Source organism: Lagenorhynchus albirostris, chromosome 4, assembly GCF_949774975.1.
Source record: "Lagenorhynchus albirostris chromosome 4, mLagAlb1.1, whole genome shotgun sequence".
Classification (NCBI taxonomy): Eukaryota; Metazoa; Chordata; class Mammalia; order Artiodactyla; family Delphinidae; genus Lagenorhynchus; species Lagenorhynchus albirostris.
Window position 1 is genome coordinate 32,285,477 of NC_083098.1, and position 27,438 is coordinate 32,312,914.

The 27,438-nt window shown below is 36.9% G+C and overlaps 1 protein-coding gene across 10 annotated transcripts in view; it reads left to right on the top strand.

Annotated features, from left to right (window-relative positions):
- The window catches only part of ARFIP1 (ADP ribosylation factor interacting protein 1), a 148,910-nt gene that overhangs the window by 114,793 nt on the left and 6,679 nt on the right, over window positions 1-27,438 (top strand). For 9 of the 10 annotated variants that reach the window (XM_060147803.1, XM_060147804.1, XM_060147806.1 and 6 more), the window contains one exon: window positions 5,557-5,731. The exons of the other annotated variant lie outside the window; for it this stretch is intronic. In XM_060147803.1, coding sequence (XP_060003786.1) covers window positions 5,557-5,731 — 175 coding nt within the window. The remainder of the gene's footprint in view (window positions 1-5,556; window positions 5,732-27,438) is intronic. 10 annotated transcript variants of the gene reach the window in all.

Sequence of the window (27,438 nt, forward strand, 5' to 3'; positions counted from 1 at the left end):
TTTTATTTTTCTTTATTGTTTGAAGTATTTACTAACATTGTATTAAAATCAGAAGGTGGGAACAAAGAAACAGAAGAAATCTATCAATATGATTTCCCTCGATAACATTGCAGGAATGTCTCAATAAGGTATCTTCCAGTGGGACTTGCTTCAGCTCCCAGTAATTGGTTTTCCAGTCTCTGTTTAAATCCTTTCATGGGCATTGCCAGTATTTTTCGAAGTATATACATTATTTCAAAGTATATACATTTATTATGTAAATTTTTCACTTCTGTAAACTCTGGTTCTTTTCCAAATCTATCTATTCCTTACTCTTAGTATCCTAATTTGTTTTCCCTTTTACCTCTTTAATCATTTTAAGCAGTCTTATTTTCTAGTCTAAAAAGATTTTAAATGTGTGCTTTTGAAGATGAAGTTTCTTTTGTTCCAAAAGTATCCCCTATCACTTCCCAGTTAAGAACTACATGAATCTAGTTTCTATAGACTTTGTAATTGTCCACCTGTCCTGAAATATATTTTAGCTACTATTTTTAGTTTTTGGTATTTTAAAATATAAAATATATTTCTTTTGAAGTATGTCATATGTTTCTCTTCAGCCTTAATTTCTAACATGCTTTTAAAAATATTAACCCATATTAAAGAAAGACAAATATATTAGATGTCACTGTTCATACAGAAAACATTTTATATTTAATTTGCAAAGGAGAAAAATAAGCCTCTAGAGGTTAAATGGTTTGTTCCCAGGAATCAATTTCAAAGCCAAAATGAAAACCCATGGGCTCCTTACCTTCTATTTTTGATCATTAGGCCTCAAGCCTGAACTGGACTAATCTCAAATTTTCACATCTAATTATAAAAAATAATTTTCATGTCTTAGGATGAGGAATCTGACTTAATGTACAATGTGATATAAAATCTCAATTTATCCAATGTATAGGTTTGTTTAAAACTTTTGAGCAAAATTATAAACCAGGTTATATGTACTTGGTAGCTGGTTATCAGGAAACCTTTAGAATACCTCTGTGTGTACTTTAAAAACCAACAACAGTAATGACCTCATCCCATAATTTATTCTCTTTTATTGAAATTGCAATATATGATTTTATTCATTAAGCTTAGCTTGGTGGTTAACTTTTCTGTACATTTATGGAGTAGCTGAGGCATTGACTAGTTGTAACACTAAAACATTGTCTACTGAGGGATAACACAAAAAGAATCCCAGATTAAAAGTTTCTCAGTAGCTGAATTTTCTTCTCTGTCAAAACCAGAATTTATTGAGTTTTAGGGCAAGGGTCAGCTATTTGATCAGCACAAAAAGTGGCAGTTTAGGCAAATGTCCGGGTGGCCTTTTAATGCTCCCTATTATGTATTGTACAAGTATTTCCTAGCTGTCTGGTGCTTCGTGTATAGAAAATCTTATAACAGCCCATTCAACACTTCTCCATAGCAGCACCAACAAGGGAGCCTATTGTGGTCAAAACTTTTCAGATGTGGACACCTGTTCTCTAGAAGTTTTATAGAAGCCATAAAGTAACCAGCTATCACTAACTTTATTGGTATGGACTCAGGGCAGACTGGCAACCTTGAAGTGAAGAGTTGCATTTTGAAAACTTAGTATACTTCTCTTCCTAGTGTTAATGAACACTGTTAGATAAGCTCTTAGGGGAAGTTTTAGTTTGACACCATCTACAAACTGGATATAAATGAAAGGATATGAGGTCAGTATTATAACTTTGTGTTTAAATTAATTGCTGTTATTTAAAAGTATACCCGAGGCTATGAGGAATATTTGTCTTCACATTAAATCACCACACATTACTGTTTATTTTTGTCTACTTCTCTCTCATTTTTTACTGTTTTTAGTATGTTTGCTTCAGGCCATCCCTCTTCTAATTTGGCTGAAATAATAAGCACTCTAAACATATTAGTTATTAGCAGGTGTCCCAAGTACTTTGTACATATATTTTTTTGTGGAGATTATTATTCCCATTTGTAGATGAAAAACTGAAGCAGAAAGAGAGAAAAAAAAACTAGCTCAAGACATTAGAGCCAGTGAAGGGCAGACTGGTCATGCAATTTGGCCATAGAACCCATGGAATTTAACTTGCTATTCCCATGTCAGTCTTGCCTCCCAAATTTTTAGTAACTGTCTCCTCCTCCTTAGCTTTACTGCCATTATCCTTCCTGATTTAGTGACTCATTTCTCTTTTGCCCAGTCTTCTAATTGGTTTCCTTGCTTCTGATTTCTTAATCTTCTACTCTGGTCCATCCTCCATGCCTTATATTACCACTGGAGTCACCTTTCTATCCTGAGCGAATAGAATGTGTCACTTTCTAGATCAAAGTTCTTCCATGGCTTTCCGTCACTTGTCCTACTGGAGTCAATCTGATCCCTTTAATATGGCCCTGCTTAATCTCAATCCTGCCTTCCTGTCTGATACTAATTCCTTTTGTTATCTTATTTCAACTTCAGGTTCTAAATTATTGAATTACTTCCCAAATGTGTCATGGTATCTTAGAAATCTATGCCTTTGTTCATGCTGTTCTCTTCCTGAAATATTCTACCAATTTCCCGGCCCCAATCCACCTCATAAACTCTTACCATCCTTTGAAATTTAATTGTTTTAATTCTCTTCTGAGATGCCTTTTCAGATACCTGATTAAGTAATTCTTCCTCTTGATTTCCACCATACCTTATCTTCCTTCCCCCATGGCAGTATCCATTATCTCATTTTGTTGTTGTGTTTAAGAGCTTCTCTCCCTCTAGGCTGTTAGCTTCTTGAAGATAAGCTATGAAGATGAGCAGATAGTTTTTCTTTCTAGCACAGTGCCTGGAACATAAAATGTTAATACTTAATGTTTGTTGAATGAATCATTGTATCAATGAATGAACAAATGATATGCTTTTGACGCTGAAAGATAAAGTTACTAAATTTAGTACGAGTTGAGAATAAATTAGGCTTGGTGTGAGGGACTGATGTGTTCTTTCTCAAGTCGTATATACATTCTAGAGTAAGTTGTTTATTAATTCCTGAAATAGGAGATATGAATTGTACTACAGATATTTTAATAAAGAGCTTTAGTTTTAGGGCATAAGTTTGTGGTGCTGATTTTGACTAAATTAGAGATCACTTTGCTTCTTCCTAGTTGAGTACTGAATAGTTGACACTGCTAGATAAGTCACTGTTTAATTAGCAAGGTAATGCTATACCTACACGGGTGCTTTGACAGAGGTATTGTAACGTGCTGTGGGATTGTGGTTTGTTGGTGGTGGGGTAATTATTTCAGTTAGTGGTGGGAGAGTATTAGGAGAGGCATCTCAGGGAGCACAAGGTGATGAGTGCTCTGTAGTAGATGCCACTGTCACATTCTAAATACTAATGTTACGGAAATCCATCTAGAGTTCCCATACGGTAGTCACATGTGTCTATGGATTATGAAATGTGGCTAGCCTGAATTGAGATGTGATGGAAGCTTAAAACACAATGGGGACTTCCCTGGTGGCACAGTGGTTAAGAATCCGCCTGCCAGTGCAGGGGACACAGGTTCGAGCCCTGGTCCAGGAAGATCCCACATGCCACGGAGCAACTAAGCCCATGCACCACAACTACTGAGCCTGAGCTCTAGAGCCCGCGAGCCACAATTAGTGAGCCCGCATGCCACAACTACTGAAGCCCTCGTGCCTAGAGCCTGTGCTCACAACAAGAGAAGCCACTGCAATGAGAAGCCCGTGCACCTCAACAAAGAGCAGCCCCCACTCGCCGCAACTAGAGAAAGCCCGCGTGCAGCAATGAAGACCCAATGCAGCCAAAAAATAAAATAATTTTAAAATTTTTTAATTAATTAATTAATTTTTAAAAAAACAATGGATTTCAGAGACTCAGTCCCCCTCTCCCCCAAAAGTAAAATAGTTCATTAGCAATTTTTTTGCATTGATATATGTTGCAGAGATAATATTTTGGTTATATTGTGTAAAATTAAATATACTTTTAAACAGGTGAAGTTAACTTTTATTATTTTAACATGACTGCTAGAATATTTAAGTTACATATGTGGCTTGCATTATATTTCTGTTGTGCATTGCTGACCTAGACTATACTTTAAGAAGCGCCAGCCCACAGTTAACTCCCTTTTACCAGTTAGTTTATGTCATTCTAAAGTCTACTATCCCAACACAGCCAAAATTAAAAAAAAAAAAAAAAAGAAGTCTACTATCCTCACCTGCTTTGCCTTATCAATATTAACCAATTCACATGGGGGGTTGATCACTACCCTGATCTTGCTAGCATTACGTTTTAACATCTGTTTTTTAAACTGGTTTTTATTTATTTATTTATTTTAGCCTCATGGCACGTGGCATCTTAGTTCCCCCACCAGGGATTTACCTGGCACCCCCTGCATTGGAAGCACAGAGTCTTAACCACTGGACCACCAGGGAAGTCCCTAAACTGGTTTTTTAAATTGTGGAGGGACTTCCCTGGTGGTCCCGTGGTTAAGAATCCACCTTCCAATGCAGGGGACCTGGGTTTGATCCCTCGTCGGGAAACTAAGATCGAATGTGCGGCGGGACAACTAAGCCCATGCACCGCAACTACTGAGCCTTTGTGCTCTGGAGCCTGTGTGCCACAACTATAGAGAAGCCCACACGCCGCAGCAAAGAGCCCGTGAGCCACAACAAAAGATCCCATGTGCCACAACTAAGACCCAATGCAGCCAAAAATAAATAAATAAATAAATATTTTAAAAATAAATAAACTGTGGAAATTTTACTCGTCAGTTAATACTGTTCTTGGAAAGAAATAGTTAATGAGATTAAGAAGCATCCCCTCTCCTCCCCTCCCACCATGCTTATATTAATAGCTCTTTGTACTAAAGAAATACTTGATTTTTTTTTTTTGCGGTACGCAGGTCTCTCGCTGCTGTGGCCTCTCCCGTTGCGGAGCACAGGCTCCGCACGCGCAGGCTCAGCGGCCATGGCTCACGGGCCCAGCCGCTCCGCGGCATGTGGGATCCTCCCGGACCGGGGCACGAACCCGTGTCCCCTGCATCGGCAGGCGGACCCCCAACCACCGCGCCACCAGGGAAGCCCAGAAATACTTGATTTTAAAGGCGTAAGGTGGGCTTCCCTGGTGGCGCATTGGTTAGGAATCTGCCTGCCGATGCAGGGGACACGGGTTTGAGCCCTGGTCCAGAAAGATCCCACGTGCCACAGAGCGGCTAAGCCCACGCGCCACAATTACTGAGCCTACTCACCTAGAGCCCATGCTCCCCACAAGAGAAGCCACTGAAATGAGAAGCCTGCGCACCGCAACAAAGAGCAGCCCCTAGTCGCCACAACTAGAGAAAGCCTGCGCATAGCAAGGAAGACCCAACGCAGCCAAAAATAAATAAATTAATTAAATTTTTTAAAAATAAAAAAAGCATAAGGTATCAAATATGCATGAGAATTATTATATATTAATGTATAATATGGAACTATTATGTAGTTCCACTTCACGTCCTGAAGTTATTTCACACTGTCTTTGTAGTGTGCTTCACTTATTCTCTTCTTTCCAGAATTGAATATGATGCATATCGTACTGATTTGGAAGAACTGAATCTTGGACCACGTGATGCAAACACTCTGCCAAAGATTGAGCAATCACAGCATTTGTTCCAAGCACATAAGGAAAAATACGATAAAATGCGCAACGATGTTTCTATCAAGTTGAAATTTCTAGAAGAAAATAAGGTAAATTTATTCTTTACCTTCTGAGATCTTTCTGTGGACTTTAAAGTCACCCTAAAGAGAGAGAAATAGAAAGTTTGTTTCTGTTAACTGTCTTTCATTATAGAATTGACCCTTGAACAGCTTGGGGCTTAGGGGTGCCAACCCTCCATACAGTCAAAAATCCACATGTAACTCACAGTTGGTCCCCCCGAATCCAGGGTTCCCCGGAGTCTGCGCTTCCACATATGCAGGTTCAACCAACCACAGATCATGCAATTCTGTAGTATTTACTGTTGAAAAAACTTCACATATATGTGGACCCATGCAGTTCAAACCTATGTTGTTCAAGGGTCAACTTTGGAATTGTTGGAAATGGGATTCCATTTATAATCAGCGTTTTAGTTTTTAGAAGTACATAAAATATATTTACCTTTCTGTCATAAAAGTCATCTTTCACATGTAACAATTGGCAAAAAATACTTGATGTTGATCTTCAGATTGGTGTTGGTATCAAGTGCTTTAAAAAGTTACATAATGATAGATTCTGTTCTGAATATTTTGAAAAATTTTTATTAATGGTAGGTACAGATTTCAGGAAGGGAACATCATTCTTCCCAGTAATTAATAAATGAGGAATGACTGAAAGGTTCCGTTGAGGGCTGCAGTTAGCATAACCTAGAATAAATAAGCCAGGAAACCAATTTTACACATTATTTTCATGTAACATGAATACATCCAAGGACTAGAACAGTTAAATCTGAGATGGACCTGCTTTCCTTGGAGGTAGACTCAGGTAATAACAGGCTCCCGAGCTTTGGTTTAAGTGAAGGACAGGTTCCCATTACATGCATATTCAGTTCGGGGAGGGGGATTACAGTTCTGAAAATGAAAGAGCCAGTAGTGAGCTAGGTACAGAGGAAGTGTAGATCAGTCCTCTGGAGATGGGGTCTCATCATTGCACATTGGTGGTCCCCTTTCTGTGCTTTTCACATCCTCTGAAGTCATAATAGACCTTCAGCTCTGCTTTCTTCCAGGTATCGTCTTAATATTAATTTTCTTCAGTTCTAACTGTCTGTTGATATCTTCTTGTTTTCCTTAACATTTCCTTAGAAACTCTTCTGGCTACCATAAGAGCTGCATACATTTCCTTCAGGCCAGCAGTATCACGCACTTGTTTTTTTAGCTACAATGGGTGAAAAGTACTGATTTTCCATTACACTGAAACCATTATAGTGTCAGTAAAGGAAACCTCAGTGGAGTCATGAGACAGCTTGCCCAGCACCATTCAGACAAGAGCACAGTGAGCCTTTTAGCGTTCATTAGCTGAGCACGTGAGATGGCATTCATTTCAGTCATTTGGTTTAATATTTTGAAGGATAGGAATATGTCAATACTTAGATATAGACATATATTTTAAATAAAAATATTTTTTACATACTCCCCTAGAATCAGCATGGTACAGTGTGGTGCTAAATGAAATATGCTAGCATTTTATGGGCTCTACCTAAAGCTAATTTGAATGGAAAGAAAGGAATTTGTCTAATTTGGGGGATCAGGACCTCTGCTAATAGAGAAAATTATTTTAGGAAATGTTTAAAATGGTAATTGTGGTCTATTGGAATCTATTCGTATTTATTGTATGCTATTCTCTGGATAGTGAGATTATGGGTAATTTTTGTTTTCTATGTATTTTTCTGTATTTTAGACATTTTCAATGAAAAGTTACATTGCTTTTATAAAAAGGAGAGAAACTTTTGAAAGAATTAGTATCCCTAAACCATCTATGTTTATATGGTTGTAACTGTTTTTGAAACTTGGCAGTAGATCTCCAGATTTAGACATGAATCAGGGAAGGCAGTTATTTGTCAGTTACTAGGCATTTTATTTATATTCTCTCACTTAATCCTCATAACAGCCTTCATACTCAGGAGACACACTGAGAAGTGAGGAAAGAAGAGACCGGCCAGGTCATCTCTGTAAATTGTACATGTCAGTCAGGTGGCTCTCATATCCAATTTTATCTTATTGGCATTGAAGAATTTTTAAAGTTGGGAGTAACAGAAAATTATGACTTAAAAACACTCTTCAGGCACCGTAGTGAGGGTCTGGACTAGGTTCACTGCATTAGCAGAGAAAGGAAAGAGCAGTGGTTTCAAGGCTGCATGACAGGAATTAGGAAATCAACATAGGAAGCTGGTTTGGCCTGAAGCTTAGGGATGAAGGTTGGGAACCTGTTCTATTTAACCCAGTATTTAGTTTGAAATGACAACAAGATATTCACATGGAAACAATTGGTAGGAAGTTTATGATGTGGATTTGCAGTTTGGATGAACAAAGTCAGGGTTCCAGAGATAAAGGTTTAGAAGTCATTACTTTGAGAATAGTGTTGTCATTGTCACAGCTTCTCTTCTTTCAACCTTCCTTACTATAAAATAAAAAAAATTGCCTTTATTCTCAAGGATTTTATGTTCTTAGAGAGCCTAGAGATATTCTTTGGGGTTTTCCGCAGTTGTCATCAAGCTAAGTTTCAGTTTCAACTCAGTAATCATTAATCAGCTATGTCTAAACTAAAATCTAAAAGAAACTGATCTTTTTATCTTTTGTGTTTAATTCTTTAAAACTATAAAAAGATAATGTTTTTCATCTCTGTTATTTTAAGCAATAAACAACTATAATTTGGGTGAAGACTTAGATCCATGAGAAAATTTTTCTTTGTTTTTTTATTATTGTTGTTGAGCAACTTTTACCCTTTTCTCTTCTTTTATAGCTCTAACAAAGGGAGGAAAAAGCAAGCCTTTAGGCCTAGGAATTGCCTGTCATTCCTGTTTGCTTTCTTGACAGTTTGAAATGCCTCAAATTGGGGGTTTTCTTCTCTTGTTGAACTACAACTGAATTTGTACCTTAGTATTTCCTTTATACACAATTGTCAGGTAATCTACTTAGCACTTGAATTTTATCAAAATATAATATACTCTTTCTGTTTCTTAAATATTGTATATTAAATGTTTTTAAATGTAAGTTATCTGAAACATCGATGAGTATGCTATTTTGTAATTTGATGATGTCCTGAAGGCTACTGTTTTTTTTCTAAAGTTGTTTTTGCAGCTTTTTTTTGTGGGTGGAGGGGTGCCAGGGGAAGGGTTCTTTTGGTTCTCATATCCTGGCTTTTGGAGTGTCCTGCCATAGCGACACTTCTCTTGCAAAATGCGAGACCAGATAACCAAACAGCTAGAACAGTGCAGAAGTAAAATAGTCACTGAGACTGTGACTATCGTTATAAATTTTAGTGGCCAAACGTTGTGAGAATATTTTTGTTTTTTTTTTTTTTGGAACTTTAAAAAAAAATTTGAGAGTGACTGGGAGATGGATTCTTTACTATTATCTTAGAAAATTGAGGTGTTTATATGTACTTAGTCTAACCTTCCTTCTCTCTGGCAAAACAAAGGGAATAGGTGTGTAAAATACCTATGTGCATACCGGGGTGTGTATGTGCATGCATTAATGCTGAGAGATGTGTGCACATATCCATGTTTGTCATTTCCCCTTAATGGAAAAACTTGAATTCTTCTACTGTTTACAATCTATACTCTATCCAGCCCCCAGCCCTACCCCCCACCCTCCTGATATATTGTGTTTACCTTTAACCTAAACAACCCTCTGATATTCTCTTCCTCGTTTACTAAACAACACTGAGTTGCATAACAGTAAGGACACAGTTGATTAGGCTCTTCTAATGTTTCTCCTTTCATCAATATTTCTTTTCTTCTAGACCTTTAAATAATGTAACTTGAGCTATTTTCTGACTTAAGGCAGTTTATTTACCTTTTTATTGTACCTTTGAAGGTTCAAAACAAAACAGAAGCTAGAAAATAGAAAACCTAGTCAAGAGAGAAAATAGTCATCTCTGGTGCTTTGTAGACTTTGTGGGAACACAAAACACATTGTAAATCAACTATACTTCAATTTAAAAAAAAAAAAAACACAGAACAAAGTAAACATACTCACATAATGTGAGACAGCTATATATGTAGTTGTGGTTACCCAGTGACTTTATACAAATGTGTACTGTAATAGGAAATACCCAAAGCCTAGTACATTTTTATAACAATATGCTGTAAATGTTTAGAAAAGCTTGGAGAGCAAAGGTATTCTTCTCTTTGAGAAGAAAAAATATAAGCCTCTGAATTTAAAAATGGATATCTGTTGCCAAATTTCAAGAAACATGTTAATCATTACTTAATATGTACAATCAGATACATTCTTGAAATCTCTTTTTCCCTATTGTCAAAAGAAAAGGACCCTAACTTTTTACTCTTGATATTTTTAAAATAGTCATGCCAGTGATGTACTGTCATCTTTGTTTCTGTAACTGCAGGCATAAACAGTATTCTTGGTATTTGCTCACAAGTCAAGTGAAATTAATTTCTGTAGGTAAAAGCATGCAGGCCTTATAGGCCACGTTAGGGAAAATTTATTTGAATATCAGTGGGAAGCCACTGAGAGAATTCTTGGCAAATGATGGGTCTGTTTTTGTTTTTGTTTTAATATTTATTTGGTTGCACTGGGTCTTAGTTGCGGCAGATGGGCTCCTTAGTTGCAGCATGTGAACTCTTAGTTGCAGTATGCATGTGGGATCTAGTTCCCTGACAAGGGATCGATCCTGGGCCCCCTGCATTGGGAGCGTGGAATCTTAACCACTGCGCCACCAGGGAAGTCCTGGCAAATGACAGGTTGTAAAAATGGTGCATAGATTTTAGTAGAACCTAAGAGTGAATATAGGAGTTTAGACAAGAGATAATGGGAGCTTGGATTAGTATTAGTGGAAGTGGAATGAACTGAAGGTTTCAAGAGATACAAGGTAAAACAGAAATACATGTAAAATACTAAGAACAGATTGATGTAATTGGCACCTTTGACATTTTATTCCTTTATTCAGCAAATATTCATTAATTGTTTTTCATATGTCAGTCACAGGGTTAAGTAATAGAAATATAATGGCCTTGTTGTCATAGAGCTTTTGGTCAAGTAAGAGAAATAGACATTAAACAAATAATTACAGAAATACAAACCATGATCAGTGCTGTGAAGGGAAAATAGAGGGGTCTTGTGAATATACAAAGGGGACTTGGCTTGATGTGGTAGAGAAAGTGACATTGGAGCTGAGGATCCAAAGGGATGGAGAGGAGTTACCAAAGGTGTGTGGAGGAAGGAATAGAATACGCAAAAGCCAGTTGAAGGTCAGTGAGGCCAGAGTATGAGGAGAATGGGGGAGAGTAGCTCTGTATGAAGCTGGACCGGTAGATCAGGCCTACACAAGGATGAAAAGACCTATGTACAAGGTTATTCATCGCAGTGTCACTTGTAATATCAAAAGATGAGAAGCAACTGAAACAGTTCAGCAGTAAGGCCTAGTCGAATCAACTGTGGTTCATTTATGCAACAGAATACTTTTCAGCTGTTAAAAAAAAAAGAATAGGGATGCAATTGATAGATCCTCAGAACATACTATTAAATGAAAAGAGCAAGGTGCAAAGCAGTATATATGGTACAGAACCTTTTCTGTGAGAAATGAAGGAAATAAGAATGTATAATCATATTTTCTTGTGTTTGCATAAAGAAAAACCAAAGGAATTAACTAATTAAAATTTTTTACCTATAAGGGGAACAGAGTATTTGGAGACAGGACTGAAAATGAGACTTCTCATTATATGCTTTTTGTGTCCTTTCAGTTTTGATCCTACCTATTCAAAGAATAAAATTTGATTTTTAAAAGAAAGGAAAATAGGTATAGATAGAAAATGTTTGTTTTTAAAATAGTATACCTTCTGTTTTCAAAAAGACTCAAGTGGATTTCTGTTTTTCTTTTTTTTTTAATATTATTTATTTGGTTACACCAGGTCTTAGTTGCAGCAGGCAGGCTCCTTAGTTGTGGCTCACCAGCTCCTTCATTGTGGCACATGGGCTCCTTAGTTGTGGCATGCAAACTCTTAGTTGCGGCATGCATGTGGGATCTAGTTCCCTGACCAGGAATTAATCCCATTCCCCCTGCACTGGAAGTGCAGAGTCTTATCTACTGCGCCACCAGGGAAGTCCCGATTTCTATTTTTCAAGCATAGCTTAATATACATATTTATATAACCTATAATTTTCCTCTTAGCTTAAAATCAAATGATTGATTCTGTGTTGGAAAGAATAAAAAAACAGTTTCATCTTAAGTGACAGATTAGAAATGATGTGATAGTGCCTTCCATTAATGCAGAAAATATTTTCTTGTACGCTGCCATGTTTGCTGTTCTTAGTGGTTTGACTTCCAGGTCCCTTTAAAACTTTCTAAACACACATGGAGCAGGAAAAATTTGACTGTGATTTGCATTGTCTCCTTTCTGTCTTTATGAAAGAGGCAGAAGTTAACTATCTTTATATGAATCATGCAACCAAAAAGAATTGTGAGTTGTGGGTTGATTTTGAAATTAACATCAACCAAGCCATATCTATCCAGAGTCGGTTGGTAATTTGCAGTTCTCAACTGGTGAATGCAGGAGAGAGCACACCCAGCTGACCAGTTCATACAATCTCTCTGTCGGTTGTGCTACGATTTCCAGCATGCAGTTTTTGTGAAAGAAAGATGTTTTGTACAATAGATTTAAAAGCCTTCCAGAGGGATAGCTGTATAATCATGAGTTGCTGTTTTTATATGTTTGACTTGGTTCTGTTTCTTGGCGATTATATTTAAAGTACTTGTGTTTTCTGACCCCTTTTGGTCATAAGTGACCAACTCATTTGGAGGATAGGTTCATTTTTCTGTTGTTTATCTTATAGGGGAGAGGATTGTTCAGTCCTTTCACTTTGAGTGTATAGGATTCACTTATTAAAATTTACTTCTTGGGAATCCCCTGGTTGTCCAGTGGTTAGGACTCCATGCTTCCACTGCAGGGGGCCTGGATTCAATCCCTGGTTGGGGAACTAAGATCCCACAAGCTGCACGATGCAGCCCCCCCCCAAAAAAAAATTAACTTTTTGACCATTACTACTGCAATGTCTCTATTCTGTTAGATGGTTGGTACTGTGTATGCCTCAGATCCACATTTCACTTATTTTGCCGGCCTTGGGTATCACCCAAGTCAGTTTGCCAGGTTTTGTGATAAAGGTGAGTTTTTAAGTAAGCAACCAGTGTGAGATTTGAACAGATCACTGATACTCCACATTGGTTTTGGTGGCGGTGGCATTACTGCACTTTTTTTAGCTCCTAATAGTTACAGTCTCTGCAATTTACTTAAAAGTAAGCCCTTTAATTAGTATCTCTGAGTAAAATCTCAGACGATACCAGCAGTGTTTAAGAACTTGACTTTGCATTGTTCTTTTTCACCTTTCCTTGAAGTCCTTTCAGTAATGACTCAGTGCTTTCCTATTGACTATATATATATATATATATATATATATATGCTTAATTACATATATATATATATGTAATTAGGCATTACAAATAGCTTGCTTTGGGCTATTTGTAATGCCTAATTCTAAAGAAATACTGTATAATGGTATTATGACAAGCTTGCTGACAAGCAACTTACAGTCTAATGGAGAACATTTAGTAAAATCTGTTCTACACAAAATGCTGAGTAAAGCATGAGGAAGAAGAAACCTAGAATTTGATGGAGAAAACCTTAGTGTGGGCTAGAAGTACTTGCTGGGCTGGGTGGCAGTGTGACTTGAGCAGGGCCACACAGAATGAGGAACATGAGCACTGGCAGAAGGAGGTCAGAAAAAAAGTCTGCAAGAAATCCTGGATCATATGTTTCAATGATTTGTAAACTTTTGTCATATTTTCTGTTCTATTCTTAAAGCAGAACAGTATTGCTGCTTATGGATTTTTTTAAGGAAGAATAATGGTTTTATAATAACATTTTAGTAAAGCTTTTCCATTAAGTTTATAAACAGCTGTTAGGTGCACGGGATGAGAATTTTGTAAGCTGTATAAGAGGAAAAAAAAGTTAGCTTTCCAAGATAAAATAACAGAACCATACTTCTGAAAGAAAACTGTTTTGTGAATGTAAAGATGAATTTGAATTGGCCATTGGTTTATCTGTAAGTTCCTGTTGCCCAGTGTCCAAAGGCCAGTGAGAACTGGGTCACCTCATTAATGAAAGGAAATACCCAATTCCTTAGCTACTCTTCTGGACCTAAATTAATTTTAAACTAGGAGTTCAGATGCTAACTTGAATGATTTCTGCTACTTAATATTTCCTCGAGCAGAGTTTCATTCTTTCTTCCCCTGTGTATTACAGTAGTGCCCAGGGCTTTCTCCAATTAAAGCACAAATCATACTGTGCTGTGAATGCCTGCTAGTCTGTTTCTTCTCCTAGAGGTAAGCCCCATGGATACATATTTAGGGCATTCCCTTCCTACAGTAAGTGAACTGATAGACACTGACCTTTAAGTAATCTGCATATAGAGGAAGCTTTCTGTAAGTATTTTATATAATATCTATATGTATATCTATAATCTGTGATCTAGATGATCATACTAGTGTACAGATGATGATGCTGAGGTCCAGAGAGGTTAAGTAACTTGCCCAAATTTCTCACAGCCAGACCAGGATTCAAATCTAGATCTGTTTGACTCCATAGCCCTGCTTTTAGTTAAGTAAATGATGTTATAATGCTGCTCCAAGAAAGGCTTGAAGGGAAAAGATTGGAGATAACGTTGGAAAACAGAAACCATATTGGTCACATCTAAACCTGGAACTCTTGGAGGGAAGGGTGAGGACAGGGAGCGAGCTAACATGGTAAAAGCCATAAAACAGAAGCGCCAACAGGCATTTTTGCTAGGGTGAGAAAACTTGTGCGTTGAGAATTTTAATGTACCGTTGGATAAAAAACGATAAGGCGTACTGCTGTGACTCACTGTTATGGAGTTTACAGATTGCGTTTCATCAGTTATCTTCTTTTCAAAACAAAACTTCCATTTTTAACTCATAGGATGCTTTTTTTAAAAAACCCACTTGTCAGTGATTTGTTGAAACCATCCCAGTGAGTCAGAAAAATAAAATCTATTCCACCTCCATGTTTGTCTTTCCTTTTTCTCACTCCCTTCCCAGTGCCCACTCCCATATTTCTGATAGTGCTTCTCTTTTTCAGCTGGTAGCTGCTTTCATGACAAGCATTTCCAAAGCTATTACAAAGTAATAAAATTATACTTCACAAACCTAATAAAAGGCCAACACAGGTACACATTCCTGCTGTTACTCTTCTGGTTTCTTCCTTACTGGAAAAAGATCAATGATGGGCAGAGAAAGCATATCATCATACATTTTTAAATAGTTGGGAGTAAAGAAAGGAATTAATTCTTTACATATCAGTGGTTGGAGACTTCTTACTAAAGAATGATTTTGTGGGCTTCCCTGGTGGCGCAGTGGTTAAGAATCCGCCTTCCAATGCAAGGGACATGTGTTCGAGCCCTGACCTGGAAAGATCCCACATGCTGCGGAGCAACTAAGCCCCTGCACCACAACTACTGAGCCTGAGTTTTAGAGCCCGTGAGCCACAACTACTGAGCCCGTGGGCCACAACTACTGAAGCCTGCGTACCTAGAGCCTGTGCTCCACAACAAGAGAAGCCATGCCAATGAGAAGCCCACGCACTGTGAGGAAGACACAACACAGCCAAAAATAAATTAATTAATTAATTTTTTTTTAAAAAAGAAAGAATGATTTTGTTCCAGCTTTTCCTTTCATGTTTTAGCCAAGGTACTGCCCCAATATTGTTGTACACTTAATATAAAGCCCTATTTTATATAATTACTGGAAGAGCCAATAAGTACTTTGAAGAACTTAACAATTGTAAATATATTAAAACTAATAGCTTTTTTAACTAGAAATTACCTCATTTAAAAAAATGACTTCAGTGTCTCTGATAAAAAGGTATGTAATCTAAATTTGATTTGGAAAAAAGTTCATTTGGTAGAAATAAAGTACTTTTTTATGGTTTTGATGCCTATGAAATAACACTTTAAGTTTTTTAGTCAATAACTTTTAAGTGGTATTTATGTTCTGTTGATACATGCTGTATCAGCAGGAGAAAGTTTTCAGTGTGATCCACTTGACATCATCTATCAGTTCTGCTCTTAAATTTCTCTTACCCAGTTTCTGTTTAAAACCTCAGCTTGTCTCTGTGTGTCAGTAGTCAGTGCTGAAGTTTGTTTTGCCCTTTAACAGTTAAAGTGTTGTATGATATATTTTCGGTCATTCACCAGATGTTGCTATAGTGGTTTTGCTTGTGTCTGATCTGGGTTGCTCATTGTTTGGTAGGTCTTTATGAAAGTTCTTAGTAATTGAGTTCACAGTGATTTAGTATATTTCTAAATTACTCTGTTTCTGATGTTAGATTTTCAAAGTTGGTCAAATCTGTCATCATCTCACCACAGGAAATATTACCTCTGTCTTCTCCTATTTTAAATCTGCTTTTCTGTCCTGTTTTATTTATCCTTATAACCACTTTAAACCTTTTTAAAGTTAGGAGATAACATACATAAATAGCTCAATATAGATTTTTTTTCCTCCTCTGTAATTATGGAAAGATTATATGAAAGTTTTTTATTATATGAAAGTTTAATATTGCGTTATTCTTCATAATTTTAGAAAGAATTAACTTTTATCTGTTCCAACCCTTGCATTAGATCCTTGTCCTGAGGCTGTTTAAATGCAACTTCAGGACCAGAGACAAAATAGGAAGGAGGTTTAGATATATCTTTTCTACATTTCTACCCTTCCTTTAACTGATCTGTTATACCTTCTTTTGTTTGTTTCAAACTTTGTTTAAAAGCTTTCTAAAATGTAGAATAGAGGCAGGTTAGAATAGGTGAAAGAACATGGACCAGTCTTGGAATAAACATTCCTGTTTCCCAAATCCAGCCTATCTGCTTCCTACCTGTCTAAAACTTAGGTGAGTTACTTAACTTTCTGAGTCTGTTTTTTTTTTTTTTTTTTAATAACATGGAGAGAATAGAAGATGTAAGATGTAAGGGTAACATATTACCTGTCACACAGAAAATGCCTCACAAAAGTTAGTGTCACCCACCATATCAAAGAATAGTCTACCAGAAATGCTTGGCTGTTTCTTTGATACTGTATGCTTATCACTTCTCATGATTTCATAGCATAAATACAGAAGTAAATTGAAAAAGTGTAATGACCCTAAAATATTTCCTCCAACATTTCGGCTTTTTGCCCCTTCTCCTAAAAGCAGGGTTTGACCTTTTTCCCCCCACCTTATGTTCTTCATCTCTCTCCTCAAGCCAGTTCTAGTTGAGAAACCAGAATCTTTCCCAGACTGATCTTTTTTCTTTTTTTAAATTTATTTTATTTACTTTTATTTTTGGCTGTGTTGGGTCTTCGTTGCTGTGTGCGGGCTTTCTCTAGTTGTGGCGAGCGGGGGCTACTCTTCGTTGCAATGCGCGGGCTTCTCATGGCGGTGGCTTCTCTTGTTGCGGAGCACGGGCTCAAGGCGCACAGGCTTCAGTAGTTGTGGGTCACGGGCTCTAGAGCGCAGGCTCAGTAGTTGTGGCGCACGGGCTTAGCTGCTCCGCGGCATGTGGGATCTTCCCAGACCAGGGCTCAAACCCATGTCCCCTGCATTAGCAGGCGGATTCTTAACCACTGCGCCACCAGGGAAGCCCTCCCAGACTGATCTTTATAAAAAAGCCAGATAGCCTAGTAAGTGAACCTGATAGACAAGACGTATACTTAAAATAATACTTTTAAGTCTTGTTAAAACTGCTTATTATATATAGTGACAGCAGCACAGTATCATTACCAAGGTTGCAAAAATTATCTTTAAAATTGTATTGCAGCTGCTTTTATAATGTTTCTTAATTTTTCCTCTATTGGTAATGATTTGTATTTACTTAATAACCAAAGCATTCTGAAGATTCTTTGTAGCCTATCAGTCAGAGCTGCACTGAATACATTATATGAGTACAGACCCTAGTGCAAATTAAAATTAGTCAAAAATAAGTGGAGATTGGACTTCCCTGGTGGTCCAGTGGTTGAGACTCCGTGCTTCCAATGCAGGGGGTGTGGGTTTGATCCCTGGGCAGGGAAGTTCTGCATGCCGCGTGGCACGGCCAAAAGTAATAATAGAGTAAAAAAATAGAAAATAAAATTTTTAAGAGAAAAAAATAATTAGAAAAGCAAAATATTCTAAGTTTTTAATTCATTTAATTTAGAAAGTATACTCCTGTTGAGAACTGATTTATTAGTTTATTTTAATTTACCTTTATTTTTTATTTACTAATGGTTTGATTAGATAAAAGAGTCAACTTACCATTGTTATTTAAATTTGCATCTGATTTTGAAGACTACTACCAGAACTAAAACTCGTACTAGGATAACACTTACATAATCAGTGCTAATAGAAAAATGAGATAAGTTGTCTGTTTTGGTATGAAACAGCTTCTGAGATTAAAGTGACAATGAAATTTTATATTTTATTTCCATAATTATAATTGAAAAGCTGTGACTCCCCAGAGGCTCTCTTTATTCCAGGAACTTCTCTGAAGTGCTGATACTTTAAAAGGCTTTTACACATCAACCTTCTCACAGTTACCAAGCGAATGTTTTTGTGAAAAATGGGTATTGTATTATTTTGTTGTGAAAACTAGAATTCAGTCCTAAAAAGCATCCTCTTTCCTTTATTTCCCATGGATTAAGTTTCACTGGGTAGTGGGGGACCATTTTAAATACAGCTAATGGCCCCGTTTTGAGGCTTGGGTGGTGGGCTCCCAAGCTTCCCTCAGCTACAAGAAGTGTGTCTCTGTGTTAGGTTTGTCGACTGTCAGGGGTTGGGGACTCTGACTTGTGTTGACAGCAGTAAGGTTAGCTAAAAATTGTCTGATTCCCTTCCCACTTTCTTTCTGATGCTCTAACTTTCTGGGCCATTATAACAGCTCTCTGCAGTTCAGTACAGGAATCAAATCCTGTGCTCTTTTACTGTCTTCTCCAATTCTTTTTTTTTTTAATATTTTATTTATTTATTTGGTTGCATCGGGTCTTAGTTGTGGCAAGTGGGCTCCTTAGTTGCAGCTCATGGGCTCCTTAGTTGTGACATACGAACTCCTAGTTGCAGCATGCATGTGGGATTTAGTTTCCTGACCAGGGATTGAACCCGGGCCCCCTGCACTGGGAGTGTGGACTCTTAACCACTGCAACACCAGGGAGGTCCTTGTCTTCTCCAAGTTCTAAAACACTGGGAGTTAAAATTCAAGTCAAAAATTTTTTGTGGTCCGAAAAGGAGTAATTAGTTAGAACCTATTTCTAAAAATCATTAGAATTTCATACGAAAAATACAGAAGCCCTTTAGTTGCTCTGTTGCTCCAGGAGCCAAGGGTCATCTGAAATTGGAAAACAAGAAAGGCCAAATAATACTAGTAGGTGGAAAATTACTGTGTGACTCAAGTAGGTTACTACCATGAAAACCTTAAAAAATAACTCAATAACAGGGAAGAGTGTTTATAAACTGGTACATAAACTTTCAGCTAAATTTAATACATCTCTAATAGAAGTGCCAGTTTCTGTCCTTAAAAATAAATAGAAATAATGTTTTTCTACTGAAAGAAAGCCTTTCAACAGAACAGCTTTTTGAGAGCCATTTGAGTTTCCAAATATATGTGTACCTCTATTTAGAAAGCAATTTTCTCAGAAAGTTTTAGTAGAAAGGAACCATAAAAATTTTCTTACTCTCAGTTTCTTCATTATGCAAGTGAAGAGAGTTCATATGGTTAACTTGAGGCAGAAATGGGAGTTGAGCGCAGTTTTCCTGAATCATTCTCCTTCAACTATATCAGCCTCCTTCTGCGGTTACCAAGAAACAGGCAAAGAAAAAGGTTATCTACTTAATGGACATAGAAAATAGAAAATTAATAAATGGTTTATTTGTGGTAGATTTGCCTTGTTCCTAATCAGGAAAATGGCATTTTAGGGAAGGAAATTTTACTTACGTGTGCTTTCCAAAGAATCAAAATGCATCACATACCAGTTTGTAAGGATTGTAACATCATATTTTAGGGCCAGATAGGAGTTTTCCTTGAACTCTCTGAGGTGTATTACTTGTAGAATCTACAAGCAAAGGTGAAAGTCTCAATTATAAACAGAACTGACTTATGGCTTTAGGGAGAATTAGAAACTAGAAAGATTATTTGAAACTTTCTGATTTAGTTTCTTTTTTAAATCTATCTACTCATTTATGGTCTTTATTTTTTATACTACATTTGAAACAAGTCATGAAGCTTCATTATTTTCCTTTTTTCTCTCTTTCTTTTTAAAAAAGTATTTGGTATACACACAAAACAATATATGTAATGCATTCCTCTCAGGTCAGTACCTAGCTGTGGAATAGCTGGGTTGTATGTATACATACACATGGGAATAGTAGGTGCATGTTTAACTTTTTAAGAAACTGGCAAACTTTTCCAAGATGGTTGTACCATTTGACATTTCCACCAATAGTATATGAGAGACCAATTTGTTCCACATCCTCACCAATAAGGTATGGTTAACCTTTCATTTTAGCCATTCTGGTGGATGTGTAGTAGACCTCATCGTGGTTTAGATTGGAATTTCCCTAATAAATAAAGATGTTGGTCATTTCATGTGCTTATTTGCCATCTGTATATTTTCTTTGGTGAAATTCCTGTTCAGATTTTTTCCCCATTTTTTCTTTAGGTTTGTCATTTCCTTATTCATTTGTAAGAATTTTTTGTATATTCTAGCATCAGGTTCTTTGCCAGATATGTTTTGCACATATTTTCTCCCAATAGGAGAAACTAGATAACATGCCAGGGGACCAAACACAAATTTGGGACCAAATTTGGGACCAAAAATTATTTATATATATATAAATAATTTTTTACAAAGGAAAAACCAATAGGGATGATAAGCAAAACTCAGAATAGGGAGGAAACTTGCACAAGCCTCTTAGATAGCCGCAGACAGCAGAAGCAAGAAGACCTACAATCCTGCAGCCTATGGAACTAAAACCACATTCACAGAAAGATAGAAAAGATGAAAAGGCAGAGGGCTACATACCAGATGAAGGAACAAGATAAAACCCCAGAAAAAAAAACTAAGTGAAGTGGAGATAGGCAACCTTCCAGGAAAAGAATTCAGAATAATGATAGTGAAGATGATCCAGGACCTCGGAAAAAGAATGGAGGCAAAGATCGAGGATATGCAAGAAATGTTTAGCAAAGACCTAGAAGAATTAAAGAGGAAACAAACAGAGATGAGCAATACAATAACTGAAACGAAAAATAAACTAGAAGGAATCAGTAGCAGAATAACTGAGGCAGAAGAACGGATAAGTGACCTGGAAGACAGAATGGTAGAATTCACTGCTGCAGAAGAGAATAAACAACAGGAATGAACAGAAATGAAGACAGCCTAAGAGACCTCTGGGACAACATTAGACATAACAACACTCACATTATAGGGGTCCCAGAAGGAGAAGAGAGAGAGAAAGGACCTGGGGAAATATTTGAAGAGATTATAGTTGAAAACTTCCCTAACATAGGAAAGGAAATAGCCCCCAAGTCCAGGAAGTGCAGAGAGTCCCAGGCAGGGTAAATCCAAAGAGAAACACACCAAGACACATAGTAATCCAATTGACAAAAATTAAAGACAAAGAAAAATTATTGAAAGCAACAAGGGAGAAATGACAAAAAACATACAGGGAACTCCCATAAGGTTAACAGCTGATTTCTCAGCAGAAACTCTACAAGCCAGAAGGGAGTGGCATGATATATTTAAAGTGATGAAACGGAAGACCTTACAACCAAGATTACTCTACCCGGCAAGGATCTCATTCAGATTAAACGGAGAAATCAAAAGCTTTACAAACAAGCAAAAGCTAAGAGAATTCAGCACCACCAAACCAGCTCTACAACAAATGCTAAAGGAACTTCTCTAAGTGGGAAGCACAAGAGAAGAAAAGGACCTATAAAAATAAACCCAAAACAATTAAGAAAATGGTCATAGGAACATACATATCAATTATTACCTTAAACGTGAATGGATTAAATGCTCCAACCAAAAGACACAGGCTCGCTGAATGGATACAACAACAAGAGCCATATATATGCTGTCTACAAGAGACCCACTTCGGACCTAGGGACACATACAGACTGAAAATGAGGAGATGGAAAAAGATATTCTGTGCAAATGGAAATGAAAAGAAAGCTGGAGTAGCAATACTCATATCAGATAAAATAGACTTTAAAATAAAGAATGTTACAAGAGACAAGGAAGGACACCACCTAATGATCAAGGGATCAGTCCAAGAAGAAGATATAACAATTATAAATATATATGCACCCAACATAGGAGCACCTCAATACATAAGGCAGCTGTTAACTGCTATAAAAGAGGAAATCAACAGCAACACAGTAATAGTGGGGGACTTGAACATCTCACTTACACCAATGGACAGATCATCCAAACAGAAAATTAGTAACGAAACACAAGCTTGAAATGACACAATAGACCAGATAGATTTGATTGATATTTATAGGACATTCCATCCAAAAACAGCAGATTACACTTTCTTCTCAAGTGCACATGGAACATTCTCCAGGATCACATTTTGGGTCACAAATCAAGTCTCAGTAAATTCAAGAAAATTGACGTCATGTCAAGCATCTTTTCTGACCACAACGCTATGAGATTAGAAATCAACTACAACGAAGAAAAACGTAAAAGCACAAACACATGGAGACTAAACAATACATTACTAAGTAACCAAGAGCTCACTGAAGAAATCAAAGAGGAGATCAAAAAATACCTAGAGACAAATGACGACAAAAACACGATGACCCAAAACCTATGGGATGCAGCAAAACCAGTTCTAAGAGGGAAATTTATAGCAATACAAGCCTACCTCAAAAAACAAGAAAAATCTCAAATAAACAACTTAACCTTACACTTAAAGGAACTAAAGAAAGAAGAACAGACAAAACCCAAAGTGAGCAGAAGAAAAGAAATCATAAAGATCAGAGCAGAAATAAATGAAATAGAATCAAGGAAAAAAATAGCAAAGATGAATAAAACTAAAAGCTGGTTCTTTGAGAAGATAAACAAAATTGATAAACCATTAGACAGACTCATCAAGAAAAAGAGGGAGAGGGCTCAAATCAAGAGAATTAGAAATGAAAAAGGAAAAGTTACAACAGACACTGCAGAAATACAAAGCATCCTAAGAGACTACTATAAGCAACTCTATGCCAATAAAATGGACAACCTGGAAGAAATGGACAAGTTCTTAGAAAGGTATAGCCTTCCAAGACTGAACCAGGAAGAAATAGAAAATATGAACAGACCAATCACAAGTAATGAAATTGAAACTGTGATTAAAAATCTTCCAACAAACAAAAGTCCAGGAACAGATGGCTTCACAGGTGAATTCTATCAAACATTTAGAGAAGAGCTAACACCCATCCTTCTCAAACTCTTCCAAAAAATTGCAGAGGAAGGAACACTCCCAAACTCATTCTATGAGGCTACCATCACCCTGATACCAAAACCAGACAAAGATACTACAAAAAAAGGAAATTACAGACCAAAATCACTGATGAATATAGATGCAAAAATCCTCAACAAAATACTAGCAAACAGAATCCAACAACACAATAAGAAGATCGTACACCATGATAAAGTGAGATTTATCCCAGGGATGCAAGGCTTCTTCAGTATATGCAAATCAATCAGTGTGATACACCATATGAACAAATTGAAGAATAAAAACCATATGATCATCTCAGTAGATGCAGAAAAAGCTTTTGACAAAATTTAGCACCCATTTATGATAAAAACTCTCCAGAAAGTGGGCACAGAGGGAACCTACCTCAACATAATAAAGGCCATATATGACAAACCCAGAGCAAACATCATTCTCAATGGTGAAAAACTGAAAACATTTCCTCTAAGATCAGGAACAAGATGAGGATGTCCACTCTCACCACTATTATTCAACATAGTTTTGGATGTCCTAGCCATGGCAATCAGAGAAGAGAAAGAAAAGGAATACAAATTGGAAAAGAAGAAGTAAAACTGTCACTGTTTGCAGATGACATGACACTATGCATAGAGAATCCTAAATATGCCACCAGAAAACCACTAGAGCTAATCAATGAATTTGGTAAAGTTGCAGTATACAAAATTAATCTGCACAGAATCTCTTGCATTCCTATACACTAATGATGAAAAATCTGAAAGAGAAATTAAGGAAGCGCTCCCATTTACCATTGCAACAAAAAGAATAAAATACTTAGGAATAAACCTACCTAGGGAGACAAAAGACCTGCATGCAGAAAACTATAAGACACTAATGAAAGAAATTAAAGATGATACAAACAGATGGAGAGATATCCCATGTTCTTGGATTGGAAGAATCAATATTGTGAAAATGACTATACTACCCAAAGCAATCTACAGATTCAGTGCAATCCCTATCAAATTACCAATGGCATTTTTTACAGAACTAGAACAAAAAAATCTTAAAATTTTTATGGAGACACAAAAGACCCCATATAGCCAAAACAGTCTTAAGGGAAAAAAATGGAGCTGGAGGAATCAGACTCCCTGACTTCAGACTATACTACAAAGCTACAGTAATCAAAACAATGTGGTACTGGCACAAAAACAGAAATATAGATCAGTGGAACCAGATAGAAAGCCCAGAGATAAACCCACGCACCTATGGTCAACTAATCTATGACAAAGGAGGCAAGGATATACAATGGAGAAAACACAATCTCTTCAGTAAGTGGTGCTGGGGAAACTGGACAGCTACATGTAAAACAATGAAATTAGAACACTCCCTAACACAATACACAAAAATAGACTCAAAATGGATTAAAGACCTAAATATAAGCCCAGACACTGTAAAACTCTTAGAGGAAAACAAAGGATGAACAGTCTTTGACATAAATCACAGTAAGATCTTTTTTGATCCACCTCCCAGAGTAATGGAAATAAAAATAAGCAAATGGGACCTAATGGAACTTAAAACCTTTTGCAAAGCACAGGAAACTACAAACAAGACAAAACAACAACCCTCAGAATGGGAGAAAATATTTGCCAATGAATCAACTGACAAATGATTAATCTCCAAAATATATAAACAGCTCATGCAGCTCAATATTTAAAAGACAAACAACCCAATCCAAAAATGGGCAAAAGACCTAAATAGACATTTCTCCAAAGAAGACATACAGATTACCAAGAAGCACATGACAAGCTGCTCAGCATCACTAATTATTAGAGAAATGCAAATCAAAACTACAATGAGGTATCAACCTCACACCAGTTAGAATGGGCATCATCAGAAAATCTACAAACAACAAGTGCTGGAGAGCGTGTGGAGAAAAGGGAGCGCTCTTGCACTGTTGGTGGGAATGTAAATTGATACAGCCACTATGGAGCACAGTATGGAGGTTCCTTAAAAAACTAAAAATAGAATTACCATATGACCCAGCAATCCCACTACTTGGCATGTACCCTGAGAAAACCATAATTCAAAAAGAGTCATGTATCACATGTTCATTGCATCACTGTTTACGATAGGCAGGTCATGGAAGCAACCTAAATGCCCATCGACAGACGAATGGATGAAGAAGATATGGTACATATATGCAATGGAATATTACTCAGCCATGAAAAGGAACGAAATTGGGTCATTTGTAGAGACGTGGATGGATCTAGAGTCTGTCATACAGAGTGAATAAGTCACAAAGAGAAAAACAAATATCGTATATTAACGCATATATGTGGAACCTAAAAAAATGGTACAGATGAACTGGTTTGCAGGGCAGAAATAGAGACACAGATGTAGAGAACAAATGGATGGACACCAAGGGGGGATAGTGGCAGGGGATGGTGGTGGTGGGATGAATTGGGAGATTGGGATTGACGTGTATACACTAAGATGTATAAAATGGATAACTAAGAAGAACCTGCTGTATAAAAAAATAAATTCAAAAAAAGAAAACTCAGAATAGGGGTTATGGAGGGAGCAGGATGGTTATCTATTTTATATATAGATATATATATAAAGATATTATATATTCAGAGAAAAAAAATACCACACCTAAAATGTTACTTACATTCATTCACTCAATAAATATTACCATGGATCTGGTGTTGGGCATTACTCTAGGGGCTGGAATGACTTTATTTATATATATATAGAGAGAGAAATAGATACAGATATAGATATATCGAGATATATATATATATATATATATAAAGAGACATATATATCATTATATCTGTATCTTAATTTACTGTTCCATAGGATATATTCATCTTTCATTTTACTAGTTAATGCCAAACTTTTCAAAAGTAGTTGTACAAATTTATACACTGATCAGCAGTGTATAAGAGTTCTTATTTCTAATGAGACTGGAAGTCTTCAGATTTAATTGGCCACTCCTGTTTCCTCTGCTGTAAAATGGCGTTCATGTTATTTGCCCTTTTTTTTTTTTTTTTTTTTTTTGCGGTATGCGGGCCTCTCACTGTTGTGGCCTCTCCCGTTGTGGAGCACAGGCTCCGGACGCGCAGGCTCAGGGGCCATTGCTCACGGGCCCAGCTGCTCCACAGCATGTGGGATCTTCCCGGAACAGGGCACAAACCCGTGTCCCCTGCATCGGCAGGTGGACTGTCAACCACTGTGCCACCAGGAAAGCCCTATTTGCTCTTTTTAATTGGGTTCTCGGTGTATAGGAGGTCTTCACATTTTCTAGATGTGTACCCTTTGTCAGCCCCTGTAATGCAGATCCCTCTCCCCAGTTTATAACTTGTCTTTTCAATCTTTGGGTGAATAGAAATTCTAAATTTCAAAGTAATTTAATTTATCGATCTTATCGTCATAATTTATGATTTTTTATCTTTAAGAAGTTATTTCATACCTAAGGTCATCTGGAAACTTTTCCACCCTTCTGTCAAAATGTACTGCCCTCAGAGCTCTCCTTTGACCAGTCTTTGACAGTCTGTTCTCCAGAAGAGACCTGAAACTCATTCACACTGGCAGAGGTTACTGAGAACAGGTCAGTTTTAGAAAACATTTTTATTTAAATAGGAATCAAATGCGAACTAGCCTGTAATAATTTACTTTACTTCTTTTTTCTAGCTGTAATTTTCATTGACTCTAGTGATTTACAGGAAAGAGATTTGGTCCTGAAATCAAACTCCATTCATGTAAGGTGAACACTGGCTATAACTTTAATTAGCATAATTTGACCTTTTCATAGTAGATACTTAACACAAATCAGTTTATCATTTTAAAGCTTGTTTTAAAAGTGATTGCAATGCAAAACTTTTCTGTCTAGATATAGAGAAAGAAGTCAATATGAATTAGTGGAAGTCTGTATTAAGAATGTTAACAAATTTTTAGTGTAATACTGTTAACTTGAGTGGTGCTAACCAATGAATAATTTGGAAGAAATTAGGTGCCTTCTTGTTGCTTGAAAAATGTGTTCATTTTAGAAGCACAGAATCATGGGGTTGTAAAAAGACCCTTAAAGTTTCTTCTGAGGTGATCCACTAGGCAGGGGAATTCCTTTTGCAGCATCTCTGCCCTTGGATTGAAGGCCTTGTCAAGGCAGGCAGTGTTGATAAACCGTGTTCATGCACTCTTGTCAACAAAATTTATTTGCTTAGCACACACCTTTTTTTCACTGTGCGA